Below are 22,315 nucleotides of genomic sequence, written 5' to 3'. Positions count from 1 at the left end.
GGTTTATTATGGCACCAGAACTCGCTATAGCAAATTAAAGGGGGGGGGGGGGGGTTAAAGTTGTGACAAGTTTTTTTTAAGTTAACCAACGTATATTGAGTGGAAATTAAATATATTTAAAATGTATATTATTTAAAATATAAGAGTGAAATTAAAAATAAAAAAAATCAAAATCAAAACACATGAACTACTTGGTGCCACATGAACCTAGGGGTGTTCAAGTTAAAGTTCGAATATCCGAATCAATCAAATTGAATTATTCAAATTTTGGATTTGAATATTATGACTGAACATTTATCCTGAAAATTGTTTACTGAGTTTGGAGAATGTTGATGGTCCTTAATGTATCCCTAGAACTAGAGGAGAGTCCAAAACGGTAATTGACGGGTTTTGTCACAGTTACGTTGGAGCTCGAGGAAGCTCAAATAGCCCTTCTGGAACTTGATGATGATGGGGTTGTTGGTTGCTGCAAGTAGTGGGATTTGACATGGTTTTAATTGTCGACGTCTTAGCTGGTTATTGGGAAGTGGAGGTTTGGAAGACTTGTTTAAAGATTACCGATGACCGGGTTGTTGTGTTCTTGGATAGTGGGCCAAAATTTACCGCAAGGTTTTAAAGTGGGAGACTGTTACGCTTGTAAAGGCCTTTTAGACCTATTTTTGTTTACATTTAGAAGACAAATGGGGACGACCCATTTACTTGAGGAGGGTATGATTTTTTTGTTCCCTAAGTCATTTAACCTAGTTGTATCTTTGTACTAAGCATAATACGAAGAGCCCGTAAATCTCGTCTCATATCCATAAACATTATACACCTTGACCATACCGCTTAAAATCTCGTCTCATGTAAAAAAAAGAGTTGCAATTTATATGAAATTTACAAAGATTGTTCTTTTGTATATGGAGTATTATAGCTTTCACTTCTTGCTTTGGGCTAGACAGACTGTCATATCTTGGAGAATACGCATCATTCATTCTGGATACGTATAAAGTAATGTTACATTGATTCTTCAACATTTTACTCATCCACTCAATATAAGATCACAGTACAAAAAAATACAATAATGGTGTTAAAGAAACCCTTGATAAATAAACGTACAATGATCATTATTTCATAAATCAAGAATGATAAAAGTCTATGATTCTAAAAATAAGTTAACTAACAAAACAAATAATATATAGCTCGGCTTCATTTATGGCCGACTCTATGTACAAAAATTTAAGGCTACTCCCAACTTTTTGTTTTTCAATACATATATAAAGGGAAAATTTTAATTACGTAAAACATGTAAATATAAATAGAAATTGGTTTGTGGCATGGGATTTGTAGATTTTATTTGTAAATAAATAAGTTATCAAGTAGAAATATTTAAATAATACGGCAGGGAAAAATAATAGTGAACACAAATGAATTGGATGAATGAAAATATAGTTGTTAGCAGTGTTGTAGTGATCGGTAGGCGTTAGTTGGACGATAGGATAAGGACTAATGATTAATTAAAGATTAATCAGAATTAATTGAAATTAACAGGGACTAATCGAGGGCCGACCCATAGGGGTGGCGGGGTGGTCGACGGTAACAGGCCCGACGCCCTGTTAGGCCCGAAACTTTTTAAAAAAATATATATATTTATCTTTATTAAAAACAATATATATATTTAATGTTTAAACTTAATTACAAGACCTAGCTTGGTCTAGTGCAAAGAAGTATTACTCTCAACCAAAAGGTTATAGGTTCAAGTCTCATTAAGACATGTTTAATCCTATTTTTATACAAAAAATTTTTACACAACTCAAATTATAACCAAGTAAATCTATATAAAAATTTAATTGTTTAAACCAACAAAATACTCCTTTTTAATTAAGGGACAAAAAAATTTTCACCTTCAGCCCAAAATTTTTTTTGCTTTCTCGGAGCCGGGCCTGGATTAATCGACACCTAATCAAGAATTTTACAACCATGGTTGTTTGTAGTTCCTCTTAATTAATATTCATTACTGAATTATGTTATTATAATAGGGTAAAGTTAAAATACAAAGGGAGACAAAATGAGAATTGTGAAAATGATTTGTATCCACACAAAAAACCCTTAAAAATAAATCCAAACAAAAATAATAAAAAAATCATAACTCAAAATATAAATAAAATTGAAACAAATTAAAAAACTAAAATGTTTCCGCCATAATTCCCGTTCAAAAAATAAATAAAAAAAATATAAAAAATTGACGAAAAGACACAATGCCGAGATCAAAGACACAATGACGAAAGTGAACAAAATACACATTTATAACTAAAAAAAGGCACAATATATCACAAAATATAACACAATGCCGAACAAAATATAACACAATGTTGAGTAATATAACACGATATAAAGAAAAAAGACACAATGTCAGGGAAAAAAGACACGATCATTAACAAAAATAAACAGAAAACACAAGGATAAACAAAATGACACGACTTTTTTCACTTACCATTGTTTTTTATGAGAACGAGAAAGATGGGGGAAACATTTTTGTGTTTTTACGTTTTTTATTTTTTTATTAACTTTTAAGTTATGAATTTTTATTTATTGTTTTTTAATTTTTTTGAGTGGCTAGAAATTATTCTCATCCTTCTCATTTACGTATAATAAATGTATGCTAGTATATATTGATTGTGGCAATGTGGCGCACTTCATGTTCACTTCAAAACCATATTTTGATAACAATACGTTAAAAACAACGAAAATCTCATACAACACTTATACGTCACGTAGAACAAAAATAATTAACGTGGTGGTGAAAAAAAATGAGACAGTTACATAATCATCTTATGTATTGGCTTACCACATATAAGTACGTTATGCGGTTCTCGCAGCTCCACATATTTGGTTCAACGTATAAGCATGCCTGAGGCAGTAGGACTACTTAGTCGTGTCCAACGGGTCATGAATAGTAATGTTATGACATCACATTCTATGAATGTTATTTTTAGACGACTACGTTTTGCTATTCAAAAAGGACTATCAGAGCAGCTTGTTGTTCGTTTGCCTTTTGTATCGATTAAGAATAACTGAATAAGACTAAAAGAGTTGACAGCTAGAAAGACAAATGGAAACACGAGACATTCAAATCAAAACACGAAGACGATGATAGATAGACTGCAAGAATTCATAGTATATATGTTCAGAACAAAGATTCACTATAGAAAGAAAAACCAAAACAAGTGAAGACAACTAAACATTCACTAGAAAACCCTACATCAAAACATGTCAAAGTACAACATTCATCATCATCATCATCATCGTACTCAGTATATCCCACCAATAGCAAAGCTATAGTAGGGTCTGAGGAGGGTAAGATGTAGACAGCCTTACCTCTACCCCATAGGGATAGAGAGGCTGCTTCCGGTGAGACCCTCGGCTCGATAGTAGTTTTGCATCAAGCCTTGGACATAAGACACATAACACTCAACCATCGGGACACCGACCGATTGGTCAAAGTACAACATTGTAATCAAGAAATGAAGATAACGTATAGGGAACAAAGACCATATGCCAGTAAACTTTGTACATGAAAATATGTAGAATATATGACTCACAAAAAGTAAAAGCAATTATTAAAGATATTGTGTTTGGCTCGATTCTTGAGATGCATTATTATTTTCACAAAACCAAACAAGAGAATTGTCCTAATATGTTGTCAACATGTTTGATGCTAGGACATTAACAATGACATTGAAAAATGAAACAATCTAATCTGGATTGTTGTTTCGTACTAAAGTATTCAGTTGTTGACATATTAGGAGTACCAAGTGGGAGACATAAGATAGAAGTTGTATAAAAGCATGATCGATCCCGATGATCTAAGGCTATGATCACATTTAACGTTGTTAGACCAAAAAACACTGGTAAACGTATCCGTCACAACGTTGGGTTTTCACTTGTCTTTTACAAAAATACACTGGAAAGTATTTCCCACATACATTTTTCCCAAAACCAGTCTTTGTTGAAAATGTGTTAGAAACGATGGATTCCAACGCATAGGAAGTCAAGCAATTTTCTAGTAGTGATGTTCTTTAGCATTTGGAAAAGAAAGTTACTAGCTGGAAACGACCCATTGGCCATATTGTGGTTTGCTATTCATATATTATCCCCATCACATCTTTAGAGAATATTAAAAATACTAAGAATTCTTCACTTTTGCATTCTACATCATGATTCTTGTCCATAAAATTTGAAGAAAAGTTACAGGGATAAAAGGCTACTGTGAATGCTCTAAGAGAATATTATACGACTAAGTAGTGTGCTAAAGCAAAATGTTGAGTTACAAATGACACTGATCAGTAGCAGGCCTAGGAAAAAATTTCACAATGGTCAGAAGAGGGTCGGTGTTAAAATTTCATACGGGTCGGATGGGACTTTAACATATATTCACCTTGGAAAATATTTCACAGGGATCGACCGACCCCTATACCCAATGTGTAGGTCCGCCATTGTACATGATGCAGGTTGTGGTTTATTATTCTAGAAAATCTAAGAACTTTGGTTAATATAAAGTTGTGAAATAAGAAATGTTTGAGATAAAAAGCAATAACTTTTATAAATCACACATATAATTTATATAAATATTCTGATTTAATGTAATTCATTGCATTATTTTAATGTCGTAATTAATACTTTTAAAAAAAATTATTATAGACTGAATTGTGTAAAAACAGACATATATAACGGTATTTAAAGAGTTGGTTAAAACTTTCTCTTCTCAGATCATGAGTATTCAACTCTTATGATTATAAGAAAGATATATAGTTTAGAAATTAAAGTGTGTTAGTTCATTCTAAGAAATACATAACAAGATTATTTTAAAATTATAATTTTATTATTAGGAAAAGAAATATCATTGGAGATGATTTTGTTGCCCTGCAGAGGCAGCTTTAGGAAAGTGTTTTAGAATTTTTCATGCGCTTGAATTATAATGATTATATTTTTTGACCTTTCTATTGTTTAAAGTTTGTATTCACACATGAGTGTTGGAGTTGCTACTTATGAACCTTTTTGTGCCCACAATTGGAGTTATGTTATCATCAAACAAGAAGTCTATAAACAATTAAAAAGAATAATTTAGTGTACCTTTCGCTCTGTAATAACCAACGGGTTAGGGTTGTCATCAAGATTTCGAATATCGATAGCAAATACTAAAAAATGGGTCCTTTTAAAAAAAGTCACAGCTTGACAATAATTGTGATCCTCGTCAACAAAGGTATAAGCACTTTCATTTCCTACAATAAATAAGAAGTTTTAGTTACCTATATACTTTAGAATTTGAATACTATATCAATCAATAACACAATATGCTTTAGAAAATAAGAAACGACCTTGGTAGCACTGTAGCAGTTCAAATGGTGATGGATGAGTGAAAGGGTGAGCAGCCTGGTAGTTTATTATTTAACTTAATTGTGAAATGGTGAATGGGTGATGGACGCTCACACTAGGTTAATGTTACTTTAACATAATTGTAAATGTAAAACAATACGGGCCTCATAAAATAAAAATAAAAATTGTGGGCCTTAAAACGGTTTACCGGTATGAACCGGTTTTCTATGAAAACCGGCCGGTTCGATGTCTCCCAAAACTGTTCAACTAAACTGGATATAATATACCGGGCTTGTTCCCGAAATCCGGTTCAACCAGTTGAACTGGCCGGTTCAAACCGGTTTTTAAAACATTGAAAACAAGCTTATGTTAGCAATAAACAAAAACAAAACAAAGTTAATTGAATCATAAAACTCTCTTTGGATTTTTCGAAGCAAAGTTGTTTGTCAGTTCTTCTTAATTGATACTATCTAACAAATTTGCTTCGCCTGCCTGATTGTGATCGATCGTTGATCGGAGATGTATGTCAGGAAGATATTGCGACGTTTGATTCTCTATCCAACCGGTTCTTTCTTTTTTGGAGTTTTAGTTATTGGGATAATGTATATGTATTGGGCTTAAAATTTGTTGGATTAGTTGTGTATTGATTGAATATTTAGGCTATATATATTGGATTGGATTAAGTGAAAGTGTGTACCAAATGATTGGTCATGGAGGAGATTGATGTCCTACTCGTGAAACCGCTTATCGAAGCAACGATGGAGTCTGTCTCGACTCACGGGATTTTAAGATTGATATAAAATCAATCGCGTTCTAGAAGTTACATCCCACATTTTAAAACTTTGTAGGAAAAAAAATAAAAAAGAACCCGCTGTTAACAAAGACATAATGTTGTTTCTTTCTTTTCTTTGATTTTTTTTTCTTTATTTTTTTCGTTAAGAAAATGCTATATTAACATAAGAAAAACGGCATAGCCCGATGCAAGTGTCAAAAACTATTATAATCAAAATACATATCCTAAAAGAAAATATATGTTTTCATAACGAAACTGCTAAAATGAATTGAACCATTAATAGACAAGGTTTAAGAAACAAACAACTTTAAAACTTTTGGGTATATGGTTCGGGTAAACGAGTATGTGGTGTCGCATAATCGAGTCGGGTATCACCTGATCCCGTATTTGTCTTATACCCTTGAATTTTTTTATAACTAATCATATACATGGTCCCATACCTATCAAGTTTCGAGTATACCGTTCTCAAATCTTTCGCGTTTTGGATATAAGGTGGAATGCTTTGACATGCAATAAGAGGCCGTGTGTTCGTATCTTATAACAAAACCGACTTGGCACATCTAGCTATAGAGGTAGGGTACCAAAAAGACCTAAATATCCTTAAATAAGGCCCGCGGGTCAATCAGAAGTCCCTCATAAGGCACCCACGGGACATATAAACTATCCGCATAATCAATTGAGGAAGAAACACTCTCATAGCACATGCGGAAGCATCATAACACCCTCAGAAGTCATCCGCAAGAAGGAATAACCTTCCGCGTAAATGGCCACGAGGTAATGCTCCGGGACAGCTGTCACCTTCTAGAAGATTTACCAAGATGCTTTCTTGGGTAATACGTGATCTTTAGGCCAAATAGCCAATGACATCTGGCAAGGTCGTTATAACTGTGCACATGGCCAATATTCCTCCGATAACCAAATATAAAGAGACACGTGTCCAGGTTGTTATACATGCACATGCAACATATAGGTTGAACCTATCACATAAAGACACGTGTCCAGACGGTTATGCAGGCATATTCTTAAGGGACAGCTGACCCAATCACCTTCCCACATCCTTCGGCTATAAATACTCTTTCGATCATCATAAGGTATTCATTCACAATCAATGTACTCTCTCAATTTACTTAAGTACTTTATCTTCTCATCAGGACTGTACTTATTCTCACGCCGGAGGGTGGTTACGGGAAGACCCCCCACCTCATCCTTCCCGTAACGAGCTCACGGTGTTCTGTTTTGCAGGATTCACGTCATTGGACTTTGGAAATTGTGTTCATATCGTATTGAAAGTTAACCATATACTACTCTGTGGATTCATCAGATCTAGGACCCATCAGTGGGGAGTAGATCCCTGTTTCTTCATTGGCGCCATCCGTGCTTGTGTTAGAACAACAGAAATTTTTTCCGTTCTCTTTACGATATGGCTCAGTTACCTAAAGGGCCGACGGAGAATCAAACACAACCTTCACGTGATCTGAACCTTGAAACACGTGAAGGAGCAACATCTGTGTTTAATCGAATTACACCTCCTGCTACACAACTGATGCAATGAACCATGGAGGTTTTACCTTGGGTGGTTCAATGGCTCGGGGGTTGTTTGCTCAACAGGAGGACGTCACTCCGGCGGACACCGGAAACGTTGTTACACCAACTACTGACTTGGGGTATATCACAGCCCCAGGAGGTTCTAATATAAAGAACCTAGAACGTATTCCAAGAGAAGTCCATCGAACTCAGTCAGAGTTAGGTTTAGAAGAAGATTCCGTTGACTCTAATCTAAGAAGAGCTCACCGTCATAATGTCAGATCCGAAGAAACTTTGTCTCCGGGCGAGTGGCTTCGTGTTCAGCAAGAAAGTTTAAAAGCAGAGTATGAACGCCGGGTCCGGAATGAGTGTTTCCATGGCCGTACCTTGACATACGATGAGCCTCCCAGGAGATCAATTTCTCCTCCCATAAGGGGAAGCCACATCCAATACAGTTTGCCACCAGAGCGAAACATGAGCGAAACCCGAAGGTTGCGTCCTCGTCCCCGCATAGATATGCGGGTGCCATTATATGAGGACGAACTGGACGGGTACGACTCATCTTTTCGGCCGGATGGTAGTTTTTATAGCGAGGATAGTCGTCTTCCTTCTTACGGAGGAACTAGCTACCCGCGACCAGTTGTCCGCCATGCGGAATATCACAGCAATGCTGAACATGATTTTTCGAAACCATACCGTCCGGAATCTTTTGCAGAGAAGTCGAAATTTATTCCAAGTATCGCACATGCTTCATTTCCAGTAAACGTGAAGATTCCAACATCTGTCGGAACATATAATGGAATGACAGATCCTAGCGATCATTTGTTGAGATTTGTGGCAGTCGGGGGAGTCAGCGGTTGGACTCTTCCGTACTGGTGCCCCATGTTCGCACTCACACTCACGGAAGCTGCGAGAGAGTGGTTTGAGAAACTTCCTGCTGGACAAATCAAAAGCTGGAATGATTTTATAGCAAAATTCTCCCAACATTTTAGTCAACAAAAGAAACATACTCGTGACCCTTCGGAGATATTAGATGTTACAAGGCGAAATAACGAGTCTATTGAGGACTTCATTACTCGTTTTACTAACGAGAGCCTTAATATCGGAGGAGTAAGTGAAGACATGTTGCGCGGAGCATTTTGTAAAAACGTCCACAGCAATGCCTTGATCCGTACCTTAACAGGAAGGGACAGAATGCCTGAGTCATGGGATGAAATCATGAAGGCATCAAAGTTGTTTGCAAGAACTGAAAGAACTCTAAATTCCGGCAGTCAAAAGCAGTCTCCAAGGGTCAAATTCCAAACTCCGAGACCAAACAGACAAGCTAAGGGACCAATATGGTCAAGACTTCAGCCAAGTGCAGAAACGCCTAAACCTTTTGATGCAAGATCTTTGATTGGCAACAAGGGTAAACGTAATTTTTCAGCTCGTTCCACCAACAGTTGGACTCAGTTATCAAAAACTCCCTCAGAAATTCTCACAACCGAGAATTTGACTTTCCGGAAGCCTCAACCAATACCAAGGAAGTCATTCCTTTATACTAAAAAACATTGCTCATATCATAATGATGTTGTACATAACACGAATGAGTGTGTGGCCCTCCGAACATAAATTGAAGCAGCATTTAAAATTGGTAAACTCGAACATTTGGTTAAGGGCGTACGAGCAGGGACTGGAAAACCTCCCGCAAAGGATAACCAGGGCCCAGCTAAAAGGCAAATCAAGGATCTGAATATCCACATAATTCAAATGGGACATTCAGGTAAAGGAAAGAGGAGGGATTATGAGGACGAAGAATGGAAGAGTGAACCAGTGATCTTTCCTCGGATCAAAGGCGGTCCGTGTAATAAAAACCCACTGATAATTACTGCCGAATTTGGTCACTACTGGTCACAATATGTATTCTTCGACACAGGTAGCACGTCCGACATTATGTACGAACCGTGTTTCGAACAGTTGGACGATGAAGACAAAGAAAGACTACAGCCAATCCATGCTCCCGTCTCTGGTTTCGGAGGAGAGATAATGCACCCGCGCGGTGTTATCACTTTCCCGGTCACATTAAGCGATGGAGTACGTTCGAGAACTGAAGAAGTATAATTTTTGGTCTTACCAGCAACTTCCTAGCATGACATTATTTTGGGACGAGAGGCGATTGGAGATTTCAATGCCCACCCGTCCACAGCATATGGTGCAGTAGGAGTTCCGACTCGCACTGGTGTGGCAATAATTCACGTAAATCGGCATTGTTTTGCAACAGAAAGCTCAAGACCAAGCAAGGTCCCAAGACAGGCTCAGAGGACTGAGCCAGAGAAATGGATCCTCAATAAAAAGTTTCCGGACCAAACCGTAATAATTGGTCCGTCCATCTCTGAAATCGTCTGAACCTTTCTAAAGCAGCTATTAATCAAAAACATCGACATTTTTGCATGGCAGCCTGCGGACATGACCGGTTTCCCGCGGAGCATTTTAGAACACAAGTTGAAGGTGAATCCATTAATCACCCCAATGGTATATAAGAAGAGAAAAATGGTCCCGGAACAAACGAAGGCCATGAATGAACAAGTACAAGATCTTCTTCATGCTGGGATTATAAGAGAAATCAAATACCAAACATGGGTAGCCAACCCAGTGATCGTTCCAAAAAGCAACGGAACGTGAAGAATGTGTATAGATTATAAAGATTTAAACAAAGCATGTCCGAAAGATTGTTACCCACTTCCGGAGATCGATTTGAAAGTAGATGTTGTAGCCCCATTTAAGTTCAAGTGCTTCCTCGATGCCTACAAGGGCTATCATCAAATCCATATGGCAGCTGGTGATGAGGACAAGACAGCATTCCGCACTGACCAGGGAACATTCTGTTACAGAATGATGCCTTTCGGGTTAAAAAATACGGGAGCCACATATCAACGACTAATGGATCAGGCCTTCAAAGGACAAATAAGTCGGAATCTTGAAGTCTCTATGGACGATCTGGTAATCAAAAGCATTGAAGAGGATCAAATGTTAAGGGATATCGAGGAAACTTTTGAAACACTGAGAAGTATCAACATGAAACTTAAACCAGCAAGGTGCTCATTCGGGATGGAGGAAGGGAAGTTTCTCGGAGTAATTGTTACAGGCACCGGCTTTAAAGCTAACCCAGACAAGGTTCAAATAATAGCCTGCATGCCATCTCCCGAATCTCTCAAACAAGTTCAAACACTCAACGGCAGACTAGTAGCATTAAACAGGTTCCTGGCAAACCACGCTGCTAAATCTTACCCGTTCATTTCAACATTAAGGAATTGCCACAAAAAGGTACAGTTCAGATGGACTCCGGAAGCCGAACAAGCATTCCAGGAAGTCAAGAAGTGTTTAATGGAATTACCCACGCTAACTGCTCCTCACGCGGGTGAACCATTAACACTATATTTGTCGGCATCTGACATTGCCGTAGGGGCGGTCTTACTGACGAATAGGAAAAATGTTCAAACACCAATTTACTACGTCAGTAGAACACTATCGGACCCGGAAACAAGATATTCATTGTTGGAAAAGCTGGTTTTGGCATTGTTATATGCCGCCAGACGGCTCCGCAGATATTTCCAAGGCCACCCCATCAATGTATTAACCGGGTACAAACTCAAGAACGTGTTGAGTAAACCCGAGCTGTCCGGACGACTGGCGAAATGGGCTATCGAATTGGGTGAACACTCGATTGAATATAAGCCGAGACTAGTGATCAAGGGACAAGTACTCGCGGACTTCGTTACGGAAGTCCCACAGTACAAAGAACAAGAATGCCTAATCGAACAACAACCCCAAGCATCTCCGGAACAAGGGAAAGTTTGGTCATTGTTCACGGACGGAGCTTCCAACAGCGAAGGTTCAGGTGCAGGCTTAAGATTAATCAACCCAGAGGGGCATGAATTTACGTATGCCATCAAGTTGGACTTTAAAAGTACCAACAATGAAGCGGAATACGAAGCCTTCCTGGCGGGACTGCGGATAGCAAGAAAGCTTGGAGTGAAATATTTAGAGGCTGGGGTGGATTCTATGCTAATTTCGGGCCAAATAAATGGAACATACGAAGCTAAAAACGATGTCATGGCTTCTTATTTGTCACAAGCACGGGTCTTGATTCGCCAGTTTTCCTCCTTCAACATTGTTCACATTAAGAGGAGCGAGAACAAGTCGGCGGATGCTCTTAGTAAGCTAGCTTCAACGAATTTTGAGCATTTTGCCAAAGATATTCGTGTAGAAGTTCTAAACCATCCATCCGTTCCACAAAATCAAGTCCTGGTAATTCAAACTGGTGTCGAGTCTTGGATGTCACCCATTATAGCTTACTTATCTTCCGGAGCACTTCCAGCAGAAAAGGCTGAGGCTCGGAAGATCAAGCATAAAGCTTTGAATTACCAGTTGACTGATGGTATCTTGCACCGAAGATCATTTCTTGGCCCACTCTTGCGCTGTGTAGACGCGGAAGACGCAAATTACTTAATCAGAGAAATTCATGAAGGCATTTGCGGATTACACGCGGGACCAAGAATGACGGTTGCAAAAAACATGAATGCAGGGTATTATTGGCCCGGCATGCACTTAGACGCTGTGCAAGAAATCAAAAAGTGTGATTCGTGCCAGCGCCATTCCCCCAACACCCTGCGTCCAAAGAACGAACTGATTCCAGTAACTTCTGCCTGGCCGTTTCAGAAGTGGGCTATTGACATTATAGGACCTTTCCCAGAAGCCCCGGGACGAGTCAAGTTCCTGATAGTGGCCATTGATTACTTCACCATGTGGGTGGAAGACAAACCAGTCGCATCAATTACGGCTTCAAGCGTGAAAAAATTCCTTTGGGAATTTATCATTTGCCGGTTCGGTCTCCCGCAAGAATTGGTAAGTGACAATGGGACCCAATTTGCTGACAGTGGATTGCAAGCATGGTTGAAAGAACTCCAAGTCATTCAAACTTTTACATCCGTTGCTCATCCACAAGAAAATGGTCAAATCGAGAGGACCAACCGAACTATCAAAGAAGGGATTAAGGCAAGACTAGGGACGAAACGAACAGGGTGGGTGGATGAACTGCCTCATGTACTTTGGGCTTTTCGCACCCAAAATAACTTCAGCAATTTGGAGACACCCTTCAGCCTGACATACGGAACCGAAGCCATGATCCCCGCAGAAATCGGGATTCCATCCGCGAGAGTTCTGCTGATCAATGACAACGATCACGAACTCAGGATGAATCTGGATCTGTTAGAAGAAAGAAGAGAGCTAGCATTGATTCGTGAACAAAATTACAAACGACAACTTGAAAAATATTACAACTCACGAGTCCAAAGTTGCAAGTTTGATGCGGGAGACTTTGTCTTCCGCAACAATGAAGCTTCCGGCCAAGAGCCTCTGGGCAAACTAGCCCCAACTTGGGAAGGACCTTACAAAGTCAAACAAGTACTAACAAAAGGTGCCTATAAGTTGGAGAAGTTAGATGGGACTGAGGTCCCTCGAACTTGGAACGCAGCACAACTGAAAAAATGCTATATATAACAGTTTTGTTCATCTTTTTACTTTTTAGGCCTGCGTGCCCACATAGATTAGCAAGATATGCAATTTCTTTTTGTAAGGCTTCTGCCCAACGAATACAGAATGTCCAGTTATTTCCATGACACTTTAAGATGTAATCTTTTATTGACAAAACCGAAGTTCCGGATAAGCACTTATATTATAGTACATAAGACAAAGTGCACCGGAAGAAACATAAAGACTTCTTGTTTTAGATCAAAAGAGATTACAATAAAGGAAGCAAGATTTACAAAATATAAGTACATATACATCTACGGAACAGCTTTTTCGCCTTCCGCAGAGTCTTCGGCGTCCTCATCGTCTTCCTCTTCAATGTCTAGCAACTCCTTTAGTTGCTCGATGGCATCCTCTTTATTTGCAAGTTCCGATATATGGTCAGAAAGAGAAAACTTCAAAGTATCAAACTCCTTGGTTTTCTCCACAAGGATAGACACAGTATCCTTGCCGGCCAACACATATTCTTCGGGAGACAGGCCCTCGGAACCAAACTTATAACCCTCCTCAAAACCCATTTGTCGGCCCGCCTGCTCGGAGGCACGGAGGAGTATCGCAACACAATTCCCGAGATCATCACTGTTGCGAACGTCGGTAATAACCTGTTAAGTCACACAAGTATAAGTAAGCACGCATAAACCCGGATCACTTATATCGGTAATAAGACTCGATACCTTGGGAATCGCTGTCGATAAGAGCCATTTTTTATCCGCTTGAGCCCGGAGGAGATCCATTTTATGACCAGCACATTCCAGAGCTTGGTCCCGACTCCTGGCATTCAGGCCAGACAAACGTTGATCTTTTTCCGCTGAGTCGGCTTGAAGGGTCTTGATAAGCTCAGCCTGTTCATCCAGTTGTTTCTGGAGAGCAGTCTTAGCCTCCTCAGCTGCAAGTTGCGCGGCTTTCACCACTTCCATAGCCCGGTGACTATCTTGGGCGTCGGTCGGCGCCTTAAGAGCCTCTTTCTTGGCCCCAAGCAAGTTCCGCTCAGTCTCCTCCAACTCGTCATTCATAGCTAGACAATCCCGGCGAAGTTCCTGATTGGTAGACACAGCGTTCGCCACATGATAAGAGTTAGAGTCGAACAGTTCTTGGCGGATGCGACGACGTTGTCTTTCCTTCTCTGCAGGAGGAAGGCTCTCGTCGAGATATTCCTGACAGACATCCGCATTGCTCAGTACCGAGTTCCGCCGTAATGTCCATCGAGGATGATATGGAGCAATGTCCTCACCCACCTGAGAGGAGGAAGCCTGTCCCCCGCGTTTAAACACACCTACTCCACCCTGATCTCCAAAAATATGCTCATGATGAGATGGAGATGTGTGAAACTGTCCAGCTTCACCAATTTCTTTATTCTTAATAGGAGAAGAGTCCGACAAATCAATCGGCTCTTGAATTATGTTAATTGGTGAAGTGGGTGGAGTCGGGAGTTCAGTAGCAGCAGAATCCTTCAGACCTAAAATAAGAACCTTCAAGTTATCCGGAAGCAAGGGATTAAGAAATAATAATAAGAAGTCAAGTTTTACCTTTCGAAACGTCATGGGCAGCAAGCTCCCGAAGCCGAGCACCCAGAGCCGGGACCTCAACCTTGGTCTTTTTCTTTTTCTTCTTCTTGGGCTCAGCATCGGAAGCTCGTACCTTCTGTTTCCCAGCAGCCTTGGAGGCACCTACCTCCACAGCCTGAGGTTCACCCTCAACGGATTGAGGACCACCCTCCTCACCTGCGGACGGATCGGTGATGGTCTTCAAATCTTGCTTACGGGTCAAACCAATCGATAACTCCCCCTCATAGAGTGATGACTCCTCACTGGATGAAAGAAGAACTATCACTCCGCTTGAGGTAACGGCGGTTACAGGGCGGGGTTGAAAAATACCTTCACATTTTTTGATAAATTTCTCACCTTGGGCGTACATAGCCTCGGAGACAATAGGCTCCGGCGTAAGGCTTGTGGAGAAAACAAAATTACTTTGTGTACGCTCCAGAAAGGGTACGTCACGCTGAGTGATAGGACGGCGAACCATCATGCCTCCTCTCGTGTCCACAAGCGTAGAGAAAATCGTACCTTCACCTACAAAAGAAAAACGTCAAAGAAAGAATACTAGGAACCAGCAGTATGACAAGTAAACACTTACTCCCATCGGAATTCTCGTAATATGGTTCCAAGGTAGGAAACGACCACAATCGACTCATCCGGGCATGAACCATCGCCCCTTCGTGAATAGGACGCATGGGCGTTGGCGTGCTGGTCAATGTGTCAAACCACTTGTGTCCCTCATATTCAATAACGGAAATTTCGGGCGCAGCGTCTTCCGGTTTCCATTTCGTCATGGCAAAAGGAATGACATCTTCCCGAATCCAAAAGAACTTGGATTTCCATCCATGAATACTCCGGATCCATTCGAAACCAATCGGACCCTTTCCGGTGGTAGCAAAACCGTACCACCCATCACGATATGTCATTTTGTAGAAAATGGCAAACATGTTAACAGGCGGTTCGTAATTGTGGGATTGGCAACAGAATTCAAAGTGACGAATCCTCAGCATCCCGAACGGGTGGATTTGAGATAAATGGAACCCATACTTTCTTAATATGGAACGAACAAACTTCGTCACGGGCAACCAGAAATTACCCGTAGTGAAGTGGTCTAGGTATACGGCCATCTTCTTCGGTGGCAGTGCCGTTGCAATGGCCCCAGGGGCAGGGCGTTCAGCCTCCCACTCCGGGGGAAAACCGTATACATTTTTAACATCCTCGAAGTCTTTTTCTTTAATATCACATCCAACTTCACTAATGGTGGGAGAATTCCTTTTCTGAGCAGCCATGGGAATCAAGTATTGAAGACAGGTGTATGAGAGAAGAATTCTCTGATTAAAGGGAAAAATTTGTAAGTAATAAGAATGGTTGAAGACATCAAGGCCTATTTATACTCATCGCAATTAATGCGAACGTCTGACTAATAGATGAGAGAGAAAATAAGGACCATGGGATGATGGACACGTCAGGCGGGAGAATCGAAAAAGTGGTTACAGGCTGTCAAACAAACGTCCTGTCAGCCCCCGCCCAAAATTTTCTCTCTGCCAAGTCACCAGTATTATCCATTCAACTTGCACAAATCTAAAATTTGAAGACAGATATTTTGCAAAGATTTCTTTCATTAATATCCAAAATGGTGATTACAAAAGCATGAAAAGAAAATCACAAGTGTAAGTTTTGACACATACATCTACCCTATGGATCCTAAAGCGTCGTGCCTTTCGGAGCATTCTTGTCCGCATCATTAGCCTTGTCATCACTCGATTGGTCATCATCAGACTCATCGTCAGACTCGTCATCAATGTATATACGCAACTGCTTCACTCCATCTTCAGACAAGGCAAATTCCGGAAGCATATGTTGCAGCAGAAAGACCAAATTATCATATTCTTGAACCCGCATGTCAAGTTCTTGCTCCGCGTCAAGTCCGTAAAGAGGATGGCTCTCGACAGGTTGTCCGGATTGGGCAAAGGTCAACCCTTCGTTAAAACCTTTCACCCGGCCAACCCCTTCAGAAGCAGTCGTCAAGTTCACAAAGCAATCTGTGAGCTCCGTACTTCTATTAACATGACGGATGACCTATAGAAGCGGTCCGTTAAACGTCATAAAAAGAAGTAGACAAGGAAATTAAACAATATCCAAGAAAAAACTTACCGAGTCAAGACCGCGGGTGAGGAAATATCGCCTCTCCTGCTCAGCGTGCTCCGCCCGGCTATGAAGTTGTTGCAATTCGGCGGAGGCGCGGTCACCAGCTTCAGTGTGAGATTGCAAGAGAGAGTCGTATGCGGACTGCATTTCGACAATAATCTTGTCTTTAATCTCAGATTGTTCTCCTTGCAGTCTTAAAGCTTCCTCGAGCTCTTGAATCCGGGCGTTTTGTTGAGACACTTCATCCTGTGCCTTCACCTATTCATCCTTTTTTCTTTGAGTTTCTGCTCGAGAAGCTTCAAGGGTGGCATTGGACCTCTCGCAGGCCTCTTTCCACCGCTTAGCAGCATCAGCATTCCGCTTCTTTTCTTGTTCAAGTGCAGCCTCAGCATCAGATTGTTTCCACCTAGCTGCACTCGCCACTTTGCGGTGCTCTTCGGCCTCTTTTTTGGCAGCTTTCACTTCATCGGAAGCAGCACCAAGCTTACCACCCATTGTCCGCCACTCCCGTAAGATTTCCTGACTACAGGCTAGACTGTTAGTCAAGGAAACGGCTAAGTCAGAATGGAGTTCATCGCGGGAACGGGTCAGCTGGTATGCTTTCTCAGCCGGTGGCATGCAGTGTTCAACAAAACTCAAACAAGTCTTGGAAGAAGTAACCCGAGATCCGTTGACAATGTCCCAAGACGGGACAAACAAATCATAATCTCCCCCCAATTGAACGTTCTCCAAATACTTGGAACTAGATGTCCCGAGACGAACAGGAGTGGAGGAAGATTATTGAAACCCACCTTGGGTGGAACCTCCCCCAGCTTCATGGACATACGGTCCAGAAAAGAAATCATCTCCCCCACCCGATGAGAAGGGTAAGGAGGTAGGAATAAATTGAGGAACAGACTGAGGAAAAGTTTCATCAACCCTAAAACCTCCCGAAGTATCTTCAGGATTCTCTTATTGAGGACTAGTGGCTTCAACATCTTGGAACAAATGGTCCAAAGACCCGGAGGTTATTGATTGAACGTTAGATCCCTCCTCGACTGCCTCAACAAGAGGAGTAACTGGTTTTTCCCTCTCCTTCTCCGGGGGAGGTGATGGTTGTTTCTCAAAATTCGGAGTTGGCTTGGATAGCTTACCATTCACCGGACGCTCAGCAATAGACGAGTCTGCATAAGAATACCATAGTCAGATCCCATTACAACGGTTGACAAAAGTTAGCAAGTAAAAACTTACCTTTTACTGTCCCCAAACGCTCCGAAAGGTTGGGTGGTAATGGCTTCCTCGGTCGGTGCGTCCGGTGCTTCTTCATTTTTGGTTCCTTCCCGGCATCCGCAGCACTGGTGCCCACGTCACTTGCCTGGGATGCACGAAGGGACCTCTTCCGGTACAGCTCTACCAATAAATAAGAGACAGATGAAACTTCAGGAGCATCATCTGAGCTTTCCTCCTCGAGAATGGCAGAATCGTCACTTGGAATGACGATTATCCCGTCGGAGGTCAGCATGTTAAGAGGAGGAGGGTTTAAAATGTATGCACCTGTTTCAAAGATAGCTTCCGTAACAACTGGTTCGGCACGTACTTTAATCGGAAAGAGGAAATATTGGGCAGTCTTCTCTAATATAGGCGTATGCTTCACATCGCGTATAGTTTTACTCACGCAGTCCTTGTCATCCTCAAGCACGTTCAACATCGGATCAAAACCTGAAAGCAAATAACACACGTCACCAACAAAACCTCAAAAACACGAAAAAGTAGAAAAAATAAAAACAGTAAGACTTACGGCAGTTTAATTCAACGAAGACAGGCTCCATGAAAGGTGAAGACCACAACCGGCTCATTCCCGCCCATACAAGGGCCTCCTCGGGAAGTGTCCGCATTGGAGTGGGTGATGCGGTCAACTTGTGGAACCAGTCACGCTTCTCGTGAGCGGCTGAAGCGATATAGGGCATCGTTCGGAGAACGACGAACCATGACCTCCGGTATTACATCCTCGGAGATCCAGAAGAATCTTTTCTTCCATTCCTTGGAAATTTCTTCGGTCATATTGCCGATAATCCTATCCGGCACACTGTGGCAAGTATACCATCCGTTCCGATTCGCCATCTTATAAAATACAGCGAACCGATCCAACCGAGGAACTAAGTCGTGTGCTATACACACGAACTCAAAATGTCGAATTCATATGACAGCACGCGGGTGAAGTTGGGACAAGTGAATCCCAAATGCCTTAATCACCCGTTGGAAGAACTTCGTAATAGGAAGACGGAATTTCCCATGCTCAAAATAATCGGCATATAGCGCCATCTTTCCTGGAGGAGGAAAGCTGGCTATAGAACCAGTAGAAGGGAACTCTGGTCCCCACTCCGGTGGAATACCATAAGTCGTAATAAGCTTTTGGTATTCCCCTTGGTCCCAACAGACTTCTATCTCATCAACCTCAGATTGCGCAGGAGCCATTGGAAACACTTGGTAAAAAATGTTTGGATTAGTTCAAAGGAATTAAACAGAAAGATCGAAAGATAGAAGAAAGAAAGCAAATCCGTAGTCAAGATTTGAAGGCGATAAAACTTCGAAAAGAAGTTAACTCTCTCTATTTATACTCACTGCAATTAATGCGATGGGATATGAACAGTAGAGAGAGGAAAAACCGGCCAGTAACATATCGCCACGTCACGCAGGAAATTCGAAAAAGAGAAAAAGTTGTACAGTCGGGTACAGTAACAGCCGTCAAAAACGTCCTGTCACCTACACACGCGCCTGCAAATGGTCAACTTGTCTTTTTTCATGATTATTACAAACAACAAAAGATATTTCCCACCAACTTGCAAAGTCAAAAACCCCCAAATCCATATCAAGTCCAGAATTCCATCCGCATAAAATACTTCACACGGAAGAAACACTGGACTGGGGGGACTTATAGAGGTAGGCTACCAAAAAGACCTAAATACCCTTAAATAAGGCCTGCGGGTCAATCAGAAGTCCCTCATAAGGCACCCATGGGACATACAAACTACCGCATAATCAATTGAGGAAGAAATACTCTCATAGCACATGCGGAAGCATCATAGCACCCTCAGAAGTCATCCGCAAGAAGGAATAACCTTCCGCGTAAATGGCCACGAGGTAATGCTCCGGGACAGCTGTCACCTTCTAGAAGATTTACCAAGATGCTTTCTTGGGTAATACGTGATCTTTAGGCCAAATAGCCAATGACATCTGGCAAGGTCGTTATAACTGTGCACATGGCCAATATTCCCCCGATAACCAAATATAAAGAGACACGTGTCCAGGTTGTTATACATGCACATGCAACGTATAGGTTGAACCTATCACATAGGGACACGTGTCCAGACGGTTATGCAGGCATATTCTTAAGGGACAGCTGGCCCAATCACCTTCCCACATCCTTCGACTATAAATACCCTCTCGATCATCATAAGGTATTCATTCACAATCACTGTACTCTCTCAATTTACTTAAGTACTTTATCTTCTCATCAGGACTGTACTTATTCTCACGCCAGAGGGTGGTTACGGGAAGACCCCCCACCTCATCCTTCCCGTAACGAGCTCACGGTGTTCTGTTTTGCAGGATTCACGTCATTGGACTTTGGAAATTGTGTTCATATCGTATTGAAAGTTAACCGTATACTACTCTGTGGATTCATCGGATCTAGGACTCATCAATGGGGAGTAGATCCCTGTTTCTTCACTAGCCATGACAGATTCGATGCTACATGTCTTGGTTGCTCCATACACGCATTAAATACACCGATCCAAAAATCCCGGGCTATGAATACGCTCTTAGAGATGTGAAATATTAGTTACACACATTTACCATTTAGCACATTATGTATCTCATATTAGGAGAGAACCCTAGCTGATATGCATACACATACACCGATATTTATATATGTGGAAATGAATGTATACCAACTTACATGTACTATCTCTTTCTTGAAATAATACAATAACAAAATGTTTTATAATAAGTTCTTAATACTTAAAATTTGTCACTTAAGTAATAACCTTTAGTATTTGAATTCAATTCCAAAAAAATCTTTATTTAATGTCAATTTCTTTTAAAATATATTTATCGTGTTAGCTTATAAGCTCGTCTAATCATTAATTAAAAAATGATATTGATTTATTAATTGTAGTTCTCCCGTTAATAAATTATGAGTTTTACCAGAAAGAACACAAAAGCACCAGTGGTCTAGTGGTAGAATAGTACCCAGCCACGTTACAGACCCGGGATCGATTCACGGCTCGTGCATATGCTTTTTGTGTTGTTTGAAACTGATACTCTTAATGCATGGTGTACATGTGATACTTTTCTGGTTAAGGAGATTTTTTTTTGTTAACCTGGGAGAAGGATATACCGGGTCTGGTGTGTGGAAATCATGAGTTTGCGCCATCTTGTGTTACTAGTATCCATGTGAATGAAGATTTGTCATAAATCATAATGTCATCCCTCTACATTTACTACTATTTCTAGAGCTTGAAGTGGGTAGGTTGAAACCGATCACACACTGATCGATGACTTGTATATTGTACTTCAAGAGTTGTATGTTCTAACTCTAAAACATATTTTTGGTACGAGAAATAACACATTCGACATGGAGAGGATTTGATATTCTGTACCTTAAGAGAATGGTTTGGTTGCTTCACTCAAAAAGAATAATGGCTTGTGATCTAGTGAAACAGTGGCTACTAACAAACATACTTTGTCAAAATGGGCAAATATGTTAATATATTTTATGTATTTTAATTAGAAATTTGTTTAATATATTTTAGTATTTGCTTGGGTATGGTAACACATGCTCTTTCAAAGCCTCAAACAAGGTTACCCACACTTAAAATAGTAATTATAATTTCTCACGTATTTAGGATAATATGAGTCGTGCGGCTACCTACAAAGCATTGTTACTCGCACATGGCGATTTTTGCGTAGGAGCGTGTTATTTTACTCCACCACCAGAAGACAAGATCATGTGAAAAACATGGAATATGGTCATATGGAAAATGTCCTTAGTATAGGTGGTGTTTCCTCCATATAATTTCTATTAAGAGGTAAGGTGGTAAAAGCGGAGTTGTACCCGCTAACCGACTTAGAATCTTGTAATCACGGGTAGAGATTTTCATTGTGAACCTTTTGAGGTAAGGACCTACTTTTGATGGTCAAACCTATTTTGAGAAAAAGGGGGGCGGGGTGTTACACATAAAGATGTCGAGTGTGACAAGCTCGAATTTGGAAAGATTTGACGCATTAACTATAATGAAAACCAACACCAATTTGTAGTGTCTAAATTTATTCAAAGCCTACAAAGATTGTCACTTGTTGGTTACACAGAAAATACTCGAATTCTAGCAAGTAGTTCTACTTCTACATAATA

The 22,315-nt window shown here is 40.6% G+C and overlaps 1 protein-coding gene across 1 annotated transcript; it reads left to right on the top strand.

Annotated features, from left to right (window-relative positions):
• The first annotated feature begins 9,421 nt into the window (after window positions 1-9,421).
• On the top strand, window positions 9,422-10,333 carry LOC143573832 (uncharacterized). The gene is made up of 3 exons (XM_077058618.1): window positions 9,422-9,745; window positions 9,800-10,021; window positions 10,109-10,333. Exons 1-3 carry the CDS (start codon window positions 9,422-9,424, stop codon window positions 10,331-10,333), a joined length of 771 nt encoding a protein of 256 aa, XP_076914733.1.
• The last annotated feature ends 11,982 nt before the right edge of the window (window positions 10,334-22,315 follow it).

The sequence above is a fragment of the Bidens hawaiensis genome, unplaced genomic scaffold, assembly GCF_021521415.1.
Source record: "Bidens hawaiensis isolate Kalapana, Puna unplaced genomic scaffold, B.hawaiensis_p1.1 tig00026651_1, whole genome shotgun sequence".
Taxonomy (NCBI): Eukaryota; Viridiplantae; Streptophyta; class Magnoliopsida; order Asterales; family Asteraceae; genus Bidens; species Bidens hawaiensis.
Note: the sequence above shows the minus strand (reverse complement) of the source record. Positions and strands in the feature narration are given on the sequence as shown.

Bases quoted from the DNA above. Each gene is read 5' to 3' on its own strand.
- LOC143573832 (XM_077058618.1), top strand. From the start codon at position 9,422: ATGGGACATTCAGGTAAAGGAAAGAGGAGGGATTATGAGGACGAAGAA. The intron at 9,746-9,799 runs GTACGTTCGAGA...GCAACTTCCTAG, and splicing joins CGGTCACATTAAGCGATGGA to CATGACATTATTTTGGGACG. The intron at 10,022-10,108 runs GTAATAATTGGT...TTTGCATGGCAG, and splicing joins AAAAGTTTCCGGACCAAACC to CCTGCGGACATGACCGGTTT.